Source organism: Eulemur rufifrons, chromosome 19, assembly GCF_041146395.1.
Source record: "Eulemur rufifrons isolate Redbay chromosome 19, OSU_ERuf_1, whole genome shotgun sequence".
Classification (NCBI taxonomy): domain Eukaryota; kingdom Metazoa; phylum Chordata; class Mammalia; order Primates; family Lemuridae; genus Eulemur; species Eulemur rufifrons.
The window spans coordinates 76620089-76636575 of record NC_091001.1 but is presented as its reverse complement, the minus strand read 5'-3'; the positions used below and the strand labels follow the sequence as shown (position 1 = coordinate 76636575).

The window sequence follows — 16487 nt, the reverse complement described above, 5'->3', positions numbered from 1 at the left end:
TCTCTTCTGAGGCTCGTTTAATTCATATGGAACCCATCTATCCAGCTTCTTTATCTTGCCCATTTGTTCCAAATGGTCCAATATTGTTGCAATAGTAACGTCAAACCTTGCTGCTAATTCATGCATAGGTTGCGATGGATTTGCTTCCACTACAGCTTTCAGCTCATCATTATCCACCTTGGTCTCAGGTCACCAACGTGGCTCATTTTCAAGATTACTATCACCAGAACGGAACTTCTCAAACCATCCACGTACTGTGCGTTCATTTGCCACATCCTCTCACTTTGTTGATATTTCAGGCTGTCTGAATTGCATTGGTTCCCCAACGGAACTCATTAAAAAATAACGTGAATTTTTGACTTATCCATGGTTTCACAAAAATTGCTCTAAAAATTTTTTTGAAAGATAATCACAAGCCGAAACATGTGTTTGAAAGACTGAGGATGTACCTTCACAATAAAAATAAAACAAGAAATGTCAAAGTGAAATGTCACTGATATTAACTGTTAAACTCAGTACTTAAGGAAATCAGACATTTCACACTTAATAAACTAATAGTAGATAAGAATGTGAATTAAAACAGCAGTTAGTAAAATTAACCTGTCATTATATTTCATAATTAAAAATGCAATTAATCCAGCAATTCCAGTTCTCAGAATCTATCTTACAGAAATTCTGACCAATATACACAAAGATACCATGTATGAAGATATTATTTATAAATTAGTTTAAAATAATGAAGTCTTAAAAAAGTAAAAAGTTAAATGTTATTCTATAGAGAAGGGACTAAATATTTGTATGTTTGAACTAAGGGATATATTATGTGACTACAAAAGATGGCATATAAAAAGCTCTTGGCCAGTTTTTCTGTCATCCAATAATTGGTAAAGTATAATCCTGTTTATGTAAAAAGAGCCTCTAAATTTATTTTATATGTGTAAACATATTTATAGATATATTGATGCCTAGAAAAAAACCTGAAAAATTTTCAACACCAAGTTATTTTAGTGGCTACCTATGGAGAAGGGAGTGAATTAGTGAGGGGAGTGTTTGGTAAACGGAAATTTTTCACTTACGAATTACCTGAACATTTTCACCAAAAACATGCATTTATATATTAAACACATTTCATATACATATATGTGCATATACAAACACACATACACATTCATATCAGAATATATACAAATATGAATTTAAAAAATGATCATACATAATGCTGGAAAATTGAAGTAGCATTCTGTAGCAATTGCAATACTATTTTGCAGAAATTCCGGAGATTTCCAGTCAGTATTCCACAGGGAGGGTCACTGGGGCTGGGTGTGGTCGGGTAATTGCCTATCTCCTTAGAGTGCAACTGATCCCATAGTCCCGGTAAGCCCAAAAAGGAGATTTGGTGGATTTACAGAGAAAGTTTTCATTTTCCAGGACTTGATTGATAGTTAACAAGTCCACAAGACCAATGTATAAAATAAGAATGCCAAGCTATTAATTTCTTATGAGAAATTACCAGTCATAGGATGTGGAATACTTCTCACATAGCTCTGTCAATATGGGATGCCAATTCATAATCAAATGTTTATTCATTTATGATGAGAAATTTACTTGTTACAAAAACCAGAATATGCACATACAGTCATCCCTCATCAGCCAAGGGGGATTGGTTCCAGGACCTCCTGCAGATACCAAAATCCAAGGATGTTCAAGTCCTTGATAAAAAAATGGCATAATATTTGCATATAACATATGCAAATCCTTCCACATACTTTAAACCATATCTAGATTACTTATAATACCTAAGACAATGTAAATGCTATGTAAATATTTGTTATACTGTATTGTTTAGTAAATAATAAACAAAAAAGGTCTTTACATGTTCAGTACAGGCTATTTTTTTCAAAACATTTTCAATCCAGTTAACTGAATCCACAAATGTTGAATCCATGGATATGGATGGCTAACTGTATACATAAGTGGTCTATTTTCTCCCTCTACTGCAATCAGACTTACAATGGGAGCTAAATTTTAATCAAAAGAGTATGTGGGGAACATGGATTCTGAACAAGGAGAGTACATGAGATAAAGAAATGTGTAGTAATATTGGCTTAGGATGGCCTGACATCCTCATCTCAATTAAAATGACCTGCCTCCATCTCTACAGTGGGGATGAAGTAGTCAGGTCCCCTGGGGAGTACTAAGACGGTACTGCCAATGTTCACCCTGTGACTTTCCTTTTTGTAGATGTGTTAATACATTTGAGTCTTACAAGCCTGGGGCCCTACCTAAGGTGCCTCTGCAAGGCTGTTCTCTGAATCTTACCTTCTGATTTCATAACTTCCAGAAAACAAATTTTGTTACTTAGATATTCTTCAGCAAAAAACAGTTTATGAGATCCTATTAAAAAGAGTTTATGATATCATATGATAAGCCTGAAAATCATGTTTAAAATATAACTACAACTGTATAAAACCTAAGTTCATGTTAACAAAAACTGGAAAAAATAAAAAAAAATTTTGACTGTGGTGAAGATAGTAAATGACTTATCTTCTTTAAATGTGATCAGAATAAATAAATATAAGCATCAATTTAATAAAAATACAACAATTTCATGCAAATTGATGCTATCTGGTCATCTGGCCAAATTATTGGTAAATTATTGGTAAGGTATTTTAGTCTTCCTGTTATTAATGGGTAGTGGTTTATGGGCATTATAAAGTATTATAAATGTACTTAAAATTATTTCAATGCATGCAATAGGCTACTAGGCAGAAATGGGAGGTATGTTTATAGTCAGAGGGCAAGTTCAAATCAAGACTAAACAGAGAAATTGTCTAATGCTTGTTCAAGTAGAAATGTCTAAGTGTGGTGATTCATGAATGGTACACACAGAAATCAGTGCTGGTAATAGATAGCTAGAAAGTGCTGCTCACATCAAACAGTGATTACTACAAACTTCTAATTATGTGCTCTGGAGAGAGCCTTGTGCCTTTCCCACTGTAATTTCTGGTTCTTAAACTAGAACTCTGTGACTTCAATTCAATCTCAGTGGCTTCTTAGCTGTTAAATGTAGGCTTACCCATGAATAACCACTGACACAATCTGCTGTATCCTGCCGTACACAAGCAGAATTTGACAAGAATAATGAGTTTTCTCTTTGATTTCAATATGTAATAATTTGAAAAAAAATAACTGACAGTTTGCTATAAAAATACTTGAGAGGATACATTGACTGAGCCAAAGAGCTTAACACAAATTTAAACAATATTTGTGCCCCAAGAAAACAGTCATTAACCTCATCCTAACTATAGCACAATTTGCACTTTAAACACCTGGGAATCTGTTCTGTGTTGGGATTGGGACCAGAAAAACAGGAAAAGAGCAAGTCTGGGAAGGGAGGAGGACTGCTAAGGAAATGTCCAGCTGTAAGATCTGCAAAGTTTGCAAAGTAATGGCCCTCTTCAAACATATTTATTAATCAGCATATTAGAGGTTTTGCTCTGTTAGTAGCTAAGCTATCCACTGAGGGTATCTACTTTTTGCAGCACTTATGTCATCCTCTTTGATTCACTGAATCATGCCTGCACTTTGTATGATTCCTCCTTTGCCAGTTTAGTGCAGGATCTGAAACTGCCATTCATGGCTCAGCCCACTTGGCCTCCCATGTCACTGATCATAGACTGAGCAGACAATGGAAGAAAGTCACATTGCATATAGAAAACAGCTATGGCCAAACAGTATTGGTCAAAGTGTGGGAATTAGAGTGCCCCTTTCTTTCCCATATCTCAGAATAGAAGAGATATACTTTAGAAATAACTCAATACAATTAATTTTACCAAAAAAATGAAGTACTTCTAAAAATTATGCATATAAAGGCAATATTGAATAATGGGCTCATATATTCCTTTTAGTGAACAAAGGACCAAAGGGCAGGCCCCCAGAAAGATGGACAGCCTGGGTGATCATCTTCCTTGTCACTAGCATGCTTACTGTGGCTGTGTACCCAGTCCTTAGAAAGGAGTTAACACCTCCTTCTTGATTAATTTTCCTTCTACCTACAGGGATCTCATAAACAAGCAGGAATGGAAGTTCTGTTTTCATAAAAGCTTGTGATTTTTGTACCAGGCGTATACAGTTCTCTAACAATCATTTAACTTTCTCAGTGCATATTTCAAACATCTGGGCTTGGAGGATGGCATTATATTTGTTGAAGGACAGCATCTGTTATCCTATATTGTATAAATTGCTTTCAGAAAGTCATGTAATTTAAATGAATTCTTAAATTTAGAAAAGTTGCATTTACAACTAAATGAGTGCTATTATTCTCCAAATATAAAAATGATGTTCCTACATTTTAGACTATTGAGGGTTGTTTATACTGTGACATTCACGTGTTTTCATTCTTTATTTTTTCTGATGTCAAATATGTACTGAGCAACCGCTATGCTCAAGAAGGTACTCTGGAACTGTGGATATGAAAATAAATATGATATTCCCTCTTATAGATGGGAATTATAAACCTTATAAACTATGTGGGTAATATTAAAATTAAATCAGTTGTGTCCACCAAATATGGTTTTAACCATCTCTCTAGCCAAGATAACCAATAATTATATTGGCAACAAATTAATGGTCATAATGGTTTCATTATATTTCTACTTACTGTAGTATGGTCAACCAATATGTTCAGCAGCAGAATGAGTAACTTTTAGGCCTGGGTCCCCTCTCCTTTAATAACAGAGACAATATGGTTTTTTAAAGTATTCAGCTAAGGAGTATTCTGGGCAAATAAGTAGTTACGACCTTTTGTCGTCCATAAGTCAGAAGGCAGCCACTTAAGCCCCTTGCCATAGCAGTACTGTTTCTTCATACTACATAAAAAATAATTTTAATATAGCCTCCGAATATAACTAATATGAAAAATGGGTAAAATAAATTTTTCTTGAAATTCCATGTTTCTTACTTTTAACTGAGCCCAAATCAGAAATATTCTTTAAGTAAAATAAAAGCTAGTATAGTCATTCATTCAATTTTTAAAAGGCTGTTCTATAGAAAACCAATGCAGAGTGCAAATATAGAACTTAATTAAAGTACTATATATAAAATATTAACAGCTGCAGCTATTAAAATTACATTAAACTCCCTTGAGCTAGGCCAGCATAATATGAGCTCTCTTTTTTTTTTTTTCCAGCTTGGTAAAGGGCAGAACTTGGCTTCGTGAATGAGCTTTGGTTTTATTTTATTGTTTGTTTCAATTCACTAATCTAAAATTTTAATCACATAAAAGTACTTTACCATTAAAACACCACCAAGCATAGTAACTTTATCTTTCCATTGGATTCCAACAAGAATCTCATGATTTGTTCATTTCTTTTAGATGAAAATAACACTTTCTTAGAACATGTTTCTCTTCTTCACATACAGAATTGAGCTTTGTAGATTAGATATTATCTAGTTTTGACCTTCTTCAATGAAAGTAAAAATATGGTAGTTAATAAACTACTGGCAATTTGGATGAACTAAAGAGCTTACACAGAAAAATTAGGTTTTATTTGGCTTGAGAATTAAGATATTTACCTGATATTTAATAAGATTGCATCAATACTTTCTCCTTTTTTTTTTTTTTTTTTTTTTTGAGACAGAGTCTCACTCTGTTGCCCAGGCTAGAGTGAGTGCCGTGGCGTCAGCCTAGCTCACAGCAACCTCAAACTCCTGAGCTCAAGCGATCCTCCTGTCTCAGCCTCCCGAGTAGCTGGGACTACAGGCATGCACCACCATGCCCGGCTAATTTTTTCTATATATATTTTTAGCTGTCCATATAATTTCTTTCTATTTTTAGTAGAGATGGGGGTCTCGCTCTTGCTCAGGCTGGTCTCGAACTCCTGAGCTCAAACGATCCGCCCACCTCGGCCTCCCAGAGTGCTAGGATTACAGGCGTGAGCCACCGCGCCCGGCCAATACTTTCTCCTTATACTAAGAAACCCCATTGAAAAACTCAAAATAATTTTTTCTCTGTCTGTGTATATGTGCATGTGTGATGTGTTTGTGTATATATCCATACACAACATCCTAGAGATACAGATTAAGATATACACATACACACACACACACACACATATACAGACACACATACAATTCACATAGAAAAAGACTGGAAAGAAATATCCAAAAATATAAATCATTGCTTTCAAATAACTAATGAATTGTTTCTTTTTCTTTTTATATTCTTTTGCATTTACTAATATTTGACATTAACAATATATTACTTTCATATAGTAAGAAAATACATGATGAATGAAATGCAGTTGATTTGACATTTGGCATTTTTTGCTTCTCTGAACTTCCAAAAGATGCCCACTTAATCTGCTCTATTTTGTTTTAAACTGTTATAAAATATGACTTAAGATATTTCTTCTTGGAAGTCATTTTCAAAATTTTATTCTAGATATATCTTAAGTCAGACTGTATCACCCACAGGATAATATTTCAAAGAACTAGATTAGGCCATGCCCCCAGCCTCTTTAAAATTTTTCTGTTTGAAAGTTCATAAGTAGCAAATTAACTGCTAACTCTGGCAGAGATAGGCTGGAGAGAGTCAGAGGGAGGCATTCTATTATTATATTTCCACATTCCCGTTAATGAACTCTCCTCAGAAAAACAAAGAAGAATCCAAATCCTTGCAGACTTATTTAGAGAAATGAGAAGATTTAGGAAGCACAAGTTTCCAGAGAGGGATGAATCAGAAACAGAGTCTCCAAGAAATCCGAGGATCAGAGCAATGGCTTTTGACTCTCCTTCTATTCTCCAATTTTTTCTAATTTTCCTATGTTCCATTTCCTTATTTTATTGGCTAAAAAAAAAAAAAAAAAATTCTAGAAAGGCCAACACAAATCTTCTTGATCTATAAACAGAAAATTAAAAAGCAGGTATAATAGGGAAACAGAACAGTTCCATGGCAGAGAAACCAGAAGTAAACAAGTGACAGGGAGCCTGCGCAAGGAGGAGTGGGAAGGAGAGCTCAGCCCCAGGACTCCCACCCGGCCCTTCCCAAATAGGACGGTAGCTACAGACTGCTGGGTCTACAAGACACTGAGTGTCATCTGGTCTGTAGTCCCCAAATTTAGCTGATCATCAGAGTCATCGAGAAAGTTTTGTAAAAATATAGAATCCTCAGTCCCATCACTGTTGTTCCTCCTTCACTGGGCTTGGGAGAGATCTTTCCCAATGGTTGTTTTACAAATTAAGAAACTTAGGCCCATTAAAAAAAGGCCTTGGCTAAGCTTAAACTGTTATTTAGTTAATCCAGAGTCAGGGGTACTGTATTTAAGCAAATGAGAGAGCTACTGGGGGGCAGTGAGGTGGAGGAAAGAAGGAGAGTACACGGGTCTAAATTCAGTTGCCTTCTATTATAAGAAGATTATTTGATTTATACATGATAAAGGCAATCAGCGCATGGGACCTATGGGTGAAGACAGCAAAAGACATATATAGCTGTATGCCTAGAACAGATTTCTCTCTTCATGGGAAATCAAGCAGGTGGGAGGCGGGAGGAGAGGATAGGTAAATTCACACCTCAGAGGTAGAATGCACACTATCTGGGGGATGGGCACACTTACACCTTTGATTCAAATAGTATAAAAGCAATTTATGTAACCAAAATGTTTGCACTCATCATATTTTGAGATTTAAAAAATATTTCTCTCTCCTCTCTCCCAAGCCCCCCACTCCCACCCCAAATCTTTGTCTCCTTCTCTCTATTCCTCCCTCTCTCTCTCTCTCAGTATTCCCACAAATGTCATTTCCTCTGCCTGGATGATTCTTTCCCACAAAAGCTCACACTAGGCAAACTCTAATCTCCCTAAGTCATTCCCAAATTTCAGTGTAAATGCTATTTCTTTAGGGAAACTCTCCCTGCCACCTTCCCCGTCTCTCTTAGAGGAATAAAGTGCAGCTGTAGGAAGCCAGAGGAATGAATGCCTGCTGGTGGAATTACAAATATCTTTCCTCAGAAAGGGAAGCTGCTTAGAAGGGCAGCAGAGCTTTGCCACTGTCCTTGAAATGCCACTGTATTGATTAAAGTGTTTTCAATACCATAGACTCACCCTGGATAAAAGTTTGCTGTACCAATGTAAGGACTTATGCGTGATTCTAATTTTTTTCATATTTTATATTTGCCACTTCAGGTACCTCTATATATCCAATGACATAAGAGGTAACTGGGAATACAAAAATCCTAAATTTTGTCATTTGCAAATTCAAGATAAAATTTTTTTTGCAAGATTTGGCATTTCATTATCCAATAAATGTTCATTTATGAAGCTATTCTAGAAGTCATTTGAGCAATTGGGATTTGATGCCCAACTATGATGATTAATTAACTCTTTCTGATTTTTATATGATGTGAAGCAAAAACAATAACATTTTCCTTTACTCTAGAAAAATAAAGGCAGAAAATCGTTAATGTGTCTTTTTTTAATTAAAAAAAAGACACATTAACGATTTTCTGCCTTTATGGGATGTTCCAGCAGATATAATAGCATAGAAACATGATAGCTTACCTGACCGTCCGTCTCTCTGGAAGTCCACATGATACCATTCTCCATCATTCACTTTCTTCTGCAGGGCTTTTATTTTTATAGTACCCGACCCCATGTCCAGGAGGAGGTAGAGGTGGCCATCCAGCATCTCAATAGCAAAGAAGTCTACCTTTATCATCTGTGGGTGTTTGGCATCTTTTTGATGTCTTGGCTTGCCATGGCTAAATAAGATGAGGCCATTTGGCTCTGTTGTGCGGAAATCAAATGATATGGAGCCTGTTTTCTTTGCATTCCATTTAGGTAAAGAGATGAAAGACTCTGGTGTTTCGAAGGTGATTGGGTCTAAAGTCGCAACATTCTCACATTTAAATGCCACCACTCCATGGATCTTCATCTTAGGATCTCCTTGCTTGGCAAGTCGAGATAATTCCAGCCTTACATCATTATTTTTATATACAACCTGTGGGCAGAGAACAGCAGTGAGAAACTAGGTTCCATATTTGAATATCTGGAACTTGTCATCAGCTCATGTAGCTTGTAAATAGATCATGAAATGGCACAGAGTTTTTAGTTACTTTTGTTGTTTAAGGACAGCTTTCTTCAGGCAAATAAAACTGAAGGGTCAACTCATGGAACAGTAACTATGCCAATTTAATTCAATTCAAATTAAGTGTGTGCAGGTGTGCATATACATGTGCGCGCACACACACACACACACACACACACACAAACTACCCATATGTAACTCAAATAATTTAAATAAATCTGCATATAAGTTTCATTATCATGTCTACATTAGCATGGGAAGACTTGAACTTATAAAATCTATTTGTTTCATTAGTTGGCTATCACACTTTTTAGATTAAATTAAAGGTTATTCAGTTTTTCCTATCACTTAAGTATTTGAAATTGGATACTTTTACATACCAATCCCCTAGAATATAGGATCTCTTCTGTAGTCTATATATCTACCATGCAAATCAACTTTGTAAGATAATCACAAGTTGAGATACAAAATGAACTAAAATTTCTCAGAAAAACCATAAAATACAATTAAAGTGCACAAGTTCTCCCTTCTCCTGCCCTGAATCAATAACTGTTTGAATACTGTTCATTAACATGGAACTACCACATTGGAATTTGATGCTTCCTATAAATCCATTAAACCTGTATTACTACTGGTGTTTCATTTCACTTTTAATTTACACAAATGTGAAACAAATTTTGTCCTGTACTCTCATTATACTTTATGTAAAAAATATCTGGGCAATTCTGATTGTTCATAGTCCTAAGGCTTTTGAGATTCCAAACAACACATTGGGTGAATTCACTGGCAGGGCTCACAATATCATGCTTCTGCTATCGCATCAAGTTAGTAAATGCATAGATATTTTGACTTCAGTATAAAGAAAGAATCATATCATTTCTCTGTAAAATGCATACAGTGGATAATCACATTTCTAAAATATAAAAACATGACGTAAGGGTGAATTATCTATGTGCAGATAACTATCCGACTTCTTTTAAGAAGGGACTCAAAATTTAATAGCAACCAACAATGCCAGGTTCTAAATTCATTTATCCACACGTAAAAATATATTTACATAACAGGAAAAATAACACAGCCTATATCTGATTAGGGTTATGATGTCAACCAACTCAGTACAGCAGTTATTTCTTCCAAATCCACAGCCAATTGAAACAACAGACAGTGTGGCTGATGAGTTTTCTGATATGATTTCTTTTTTCCAGGGTGATTAAGTGTGCATGCTTGGTATTGGACTCCCTGAGTTCAAATTTTGGCTCCAGCATTACTGAACTGTGTAATCTTTCTAAGGCTGTTTTTCTCCCTTAAAGGGAAATAAATAGTAATTCACAGGATGGTTATAATGATTTAAAAAATGCATATAAGTGAGAAAATCTACATAAAGGCATTCATTCCAATGCCAAGCACTTTGTAAGATTTCAATAAATATTAACCACATCAAACTACATGATAATAAATATCATCTCTTTATCATCTTCTAATAGATATAGAGATTTTAGTTCTAAATTTATCCATGATAGAAAAACGTTTAGAAATTAAGCCCAGACATATAAGTGGTTTTTATACTTAATTTGTGCCAACTAAATAAGTCACATTTTTCCAATGCGGGGCCTGGTGTTTCAGTTTACCCTTATCTTGAAGAAGGATTATTATAAAGAACACGATATCCCTTATTCTTTGAACAAATATGTACAATGGTTTAACAAGCATCTACTGACAACAAAAGAAGAAAAAATGAACTTGAGCAATAACAAAAAGGCATTACACTAATGCTTAAGAATACTTTCTTGAAAAGAGAAAGATCTATTAAGTCTGAGAAAGTTGATTTAGGATTGCCTTTCTTTGGAAATCTTTAGAAATGGAGAAAATGCTTTCCATGGATGATTTTCCAAGTGTTAGTTACCCTCACCATGACTTTCATGCTACTCAAATCTAGAACTTTTTTTCACTTTTCCTAGTGAATTATATTTTAATATCTGGAAATTCTTTTGACATAGTGATCAGGAATGAGTATTTTTCTACCCAATGATGCAGATGTTTCTGTTGATCAGCGCTAACACATCTTCCCTGCAAATGAACCACCGTAATACAATCGAGTGTTTCTGACACGAAACCCGTCAGCCACCACAAAGTTGAAGGATGTGAGGTAGTGCAATTATGAGTGAGGATTTCAGCAAGACACTTATAATCTTGTAAGTGAATCAAGTGTCTTGGTGATGAGGAGGTTCAGGAAGATGGAGAAGAAAAGTAGGGGTAATTCCCTTCATCATATTACTTAGGGTTAGCCATGTAACCCACCCTCATCCCCCGAAAAAAGTGAATCTCCACCAGAATCTACGCTTTACATAGGTAGGAACCTTGCACACCTCAGCCCAGTACCAAGATCATTGTCTGGCACAGAGCAAACATTAAATAAATATTTGCTGAGAGTTAAATACAATTCTTCTTCACTTAATTTAAACCTAGTTCCAAGATTATAGACTTTTGTAAATAATAATATGTAGACATACAGTTAAAGTACAGCAGAATGTGGTATTGTAGACCAATCTCATAACCTAATTACTATTTGTGGCCTTTTTCTCATGAAAAAGTAAACTTCGGTACATGTCCATTTGATAAATGGTAAGCTGGCCTATGTACTTCATCTTCAAACTCACTTTGTGGGGTATTACTTACTTTTAGAATTAAGAATGCCTGATTTAAAACTCTCCAGAGCTAGAATCATTTTCCTACAAGAACTATCTTGAGGAGAAGCATAGTGTATGTATTTTTTTCTTCCCATTTTGTATTCTTTGAAGACAGAAAAGCAATTTTGGAAAGGTAGGCTTATAGCTCTCAGATTTATACTACTACTTCATCTGACCCAGATTTTATAATTACCCTACTTTTCTAAAGTTAGACTTACACTTAAAATGAACTAAATCTAGTTCAATTAGAATAATGAGTAGCTAGTAAGTATTCTAAATCTTCTAAAAATTCACATGTAAGCTATTTTTACTTCTTTCTGAAATAACATGGTACTCAATCATGGGAATACCTTACAGTTACTCAGATATATTTTTTTTCTTATATAGAAAGTTGTAATTTATATGTTTCACTTTTGAACAAATCTCTGCATACTCTTATTACCCTAACAATTGATAATATTATTGCACACTCATTTGGATTGGTTTGTAGAATCAAGGTTTCTTTTGGGGTATTGATTTTTTCTTTTTGAAGAGCAATTCAAAATGTTGGATTTCACATTTTGCTTTATGGGTTTTGTCACAAGTACCACAGAGACAGCAACAGAAAAATATTAGGTATTTTTATTGTTTTCATTGTATTAATATTTTATTTTAGCTGCCATATAATTTGAAAACAATTATATTATGGTCTTTTCTCATTTCTTCAATATTTGTTAGGATTTTTTAAATGTCCTCCCACTTTAATATGCAAGACTAGGGAGCAAGGTTTATGTATTTGCATTCCTAGGGTTAACCTTTGAGGGGGACAATTGCTGACTATTCTGTTTGATCTTGATAATACTCCTGAAAACATGACAACAATGCAGAGGAAACAAATAGGGCAATGAATATGAGTTTCATAGTTTGTATATAAACTTGGTTAATCTCAAAGCTATTATCTAAGTCAAGATGCCTAGTTTCTCTAAGTCTCAGTTTCTCAATTTTGAAAACTGACATCTAAAAAGGAAAGGCATGCCATATCTATAAATTCTTGAGCTTTTTTCCCCTTAATCTACGTAATTTGAGGCAGAGGTAAAAGACACCCTATTGTTCCTTCCCTTTTTCTGGCTTTTTCCAGTTGCGGTTCTTGATGCCAGGATATTGCTCTCTATTTTGAAATATATTGAAACTTGAATCTATTAGTAAAGAGAATGTTCACTGCATATTTAGGTACACAGATATGCTTAAAGGATTATATCTATCTAAGGTTTGTACAGATGGTATTGAAGCACTGGTGGCTGGTAGATAAAGCTCTTTCCACAAAGAGAGGGAGTATGTTAAATGAGTATTTCAGTGAGAAAACATTTGCCCCTCAGATAATGACTATTTTTTTAATAAAATATGTGTTTTAGCTTAGAAATCTCAATGAGGTTGCTAAATTAATTAACATGCATTTATTAAGACTTTTCATGCCTTAATTATGATAGTATGCAGGGTGGTGAAATAAGCATTGAATTTAAAATTCAAGAGCTATGTAGGTATTTAGACTTTGTTATGACCCTCCCTGAGAGAACATGAAGGGTTCATTTTAATCTGTCTTAGTTTTCTCTTCCATGCTTGGGAATGATAAGAAGTGAGGCTTAAGAATCTGGTTCTCAAGTCAGATATCAGAGAAATTTCCAGATCACCTACTTGCAAACCTGTGAACTTGAGCAAGTTCCTCAACCTTGCTGAGGCTCAGTGTTTTATCTGTAAAATAGGAGAATAATATCTACCACATTGGAGTTATTGTACATCATAAATTATATTAATTATATTTCAATTAAAGTGATAATAATGGGTATTGGCACAGAATAAACACTTAAATATTAGTTGCTTGTATTAATATTATTATCATACATTGAATTAATAGAGTTGTAAAATCTAATTATCATAACAGGGGTAACAGCTAACAAGGCACATAGTTGATGGGTCAAATTTTTAAGGGAATTAATACAATGCTAAGATTAGCAGGATCAAAGGGATTCAGTAGATTGGGGCTTCATTTCTCATCCTGATTCTTACACTGCAGTTCAAGGTACACAGCAGGCTTTCTCTGTCAATTTCCTTAGCCAGAAATTATGCACAGGACACTAGCTAACCTGGGAATTTCACTTTCTGCCATGAAAGGGTTTCTGTGGCATCTAACAACGACTGCCACCACCATCGCCACAAGAACCAGTTAAGATTTATCAGTTCACTTTCTGGCAGGCCCTATTCCAAAAGTTTTATAAGCATTAATGTGTTTACTTCTCATAAGCATCCTAGAAAGTAGGTAACATTATTCTGTTTTATCAATAAATATGTGGAGGCCTGGGGCCATTAAATGTCTAACATGCTGATTATGCCTAATGCTATTTGAATATCTAAGGATGTTAACTTCAAACTTTGTTTCAGCAGGGAATTTCACTTGGTCTTTGATGTGTTATTACAAAAACAATATTTTTCTTTATTTTTCCTCACTAAAATATCTCTAAGTGAATCAAATGTCACAATTGAGCAGAGGAACTTATGTACCTATTGCTTAAAATACCTCTTCAAGTCCAGCTTAAGTGGAGGGGCTATTTCTCTGATTCCAGGATGATAATGTAGTTTTGTCATTTAGGATATAACAGATACATCCTAAAAGTCTGTGGCATTTCAGAATTATCTAAAGGGACTGTTGCTTTAATTTTTACTTTTATTTGTTTATTTTAAATGTAGTTAATGCCTTTACTCTATTAAGATCATGTGAGAATATTTATTTCAAAACACCTAATTTAATGATTCTTTTCTCTTATCTCTGATCTCCCTATACACCATCCCTTTATACTAGCCAATGCTCTTGTTTCAAAATACAACCAGAAGCTAACCAGTAAGTGAAAAGTACAAGTACCACTCCAATAAGTAGCAAGTAAATTGCATTTGTTTTGCTATGACTTAGGGAAGAAACAGCTCAGAAATGGAAATAAATGTATGACAACTTCCAACCCCAATATTACTTATGTATTAATAATATTTTGAAATTTTGTTTCAATCCTGGCACTTTGAATTCAGTCAGATAAGCACTTGCTTGACACATACTAAGGTAAGGTACTTAAGAAAATGCATTTTAGTCCTACCCCTGTGCATAGCCCAGTCCAATAAAAAAGCATGTTCCACTGAGAATAAACCAGTTTAATATCTCTTAAATATTTGCTATTGGTATATATATATATTGGTAATATATGTCATCACACACACACATACACACAAACACACACACAGAGTTTACACATTACCCAGATGTAAATGTGTTTATAGGTATTATAAGTCAAACCTAGTGTCACTGATATCCATAAAAATATGCACATATATTAGAATAAATGACATATCTCTCAATAAACAGATAAGTAGATAATACATACCTGCGTGTACCACAGCCATAACAAAATATAAATATACATACATTATTAATATTTGACAATTTCAGAAATTAGAGAGTCCTTGGCTAAAAAAAATGGTCTTAACTCATTGAGTATCCAAAATTGTCTTGGCCTAACAGGAACTTTAAGCCCTTATAAGATTGGCACTCCAAAAGAAGGGCTATAGCCAGAAAAAAAAAATAGTGACTCTGTTATGACTAAATAAAAGTAGAAAATTAAACATTTTCCTTCATGTTCCTGCCAGCATGAGGAGACAATTATCAAAGCAGAGTAGAGACAAGGTGGTCACTTTTTTTAATCATTGTACTCGTCCTATCTTCCACCCAGGATCATGTTTCTTATGCTATTCACTTTCTTACACTGAGGGTCTAATGTAGAACCTACTTCTGGTAAAAATGCAAAAACTGTTTGTTGAACTTAACTGACCAAGTGACTGATAGGATTTTAGCAGTTCTCATCTGTAATCTGATGTGTCCACATGAGGCAGATTACATTCAGTGCAGTACATATTTCTGTGTAGTGGCTGGGGAAGGGGTAGTAGAAAGAGAGGAAAGTATGGGAAATGGACAAGCCTTGTACCAAGTAGCCCAATGTAACCTTAAAAACAATACTTAGCATTGAGGAAATTTAATTTTAAAGACAGGTACATAAAGAATTTTGAAAGGGTTGAGGGGGAGAGTTGGTGGGTTTTTGTCCCTAACAAAATCCTATTTACAGATCATGTGCAGTTAAAATTTTCAACTAAATATGTTCCTTTCTCAAACTCCAAATACCAAAATTAGTTATGGGATATAAAAGCTGACTACAATAATGTAATTTTTCAATAAAGGCACATAACATTTTATTTGAAAACAAAAATTAGTTAAAATTTAGAGAGAAAAAAATCACAATATTTTGTTATGCAACGTAGAGAAAAATATTTTTCTTAGTCTCAATTAAATATGACCAAATACATCCCACTCATAAAAAGAAGGAAAATGCAAAGAAAACCTCTCTTGCTTTGTCCTTCCCTCATTCCACCATTCAGTTAACTGCCCAAAGTTATTCAGACAACACTGGTACAATCTGTAAAACTTAGTCATGGGAGTTAAATGACAGAGTTATCCCTGGGTTAATAGCTCTATTTAATGGCATGAGTATGTAGCAAAAGAACTTGAGTTCCACTAAATAGTATGTCTGTTTTTCTTATATTAATGATTCAGTAATGCCATTTGAAGAAAAAATGGAAAAATTAACCATAAATGTCAGTAATGTGAGGTTTGAGATGAAGATTTTTTTTAAAATACAAACTGCAAAC

General features: G+C 34.4%; 1 protein-coding gene across 18 annotated transcripts in view; it reads right to left on the bottom strand.

Moving 5' to 3' along the window:
- Positions 1–16487, bottom strand: part of NRXN1 (neurexin 1) — a 1058130-nt gene that overhangs the window by 604161 nt on the left and 437482 nt on the right. For all 18 annotated transcript variants that reach the window (XM_069494608.1, XM_069494610.1, XM_069494618.1 and 15 more), the window contains one exon: positions 8556–8994. In XM_069494608.1, coding sequence (XP_069350709.1) covers positions 8556–8994 — 439 coding nt within the window. The remainder of the gene's footprint in view (positions 1–8555; positions 8995–16487) is intronic.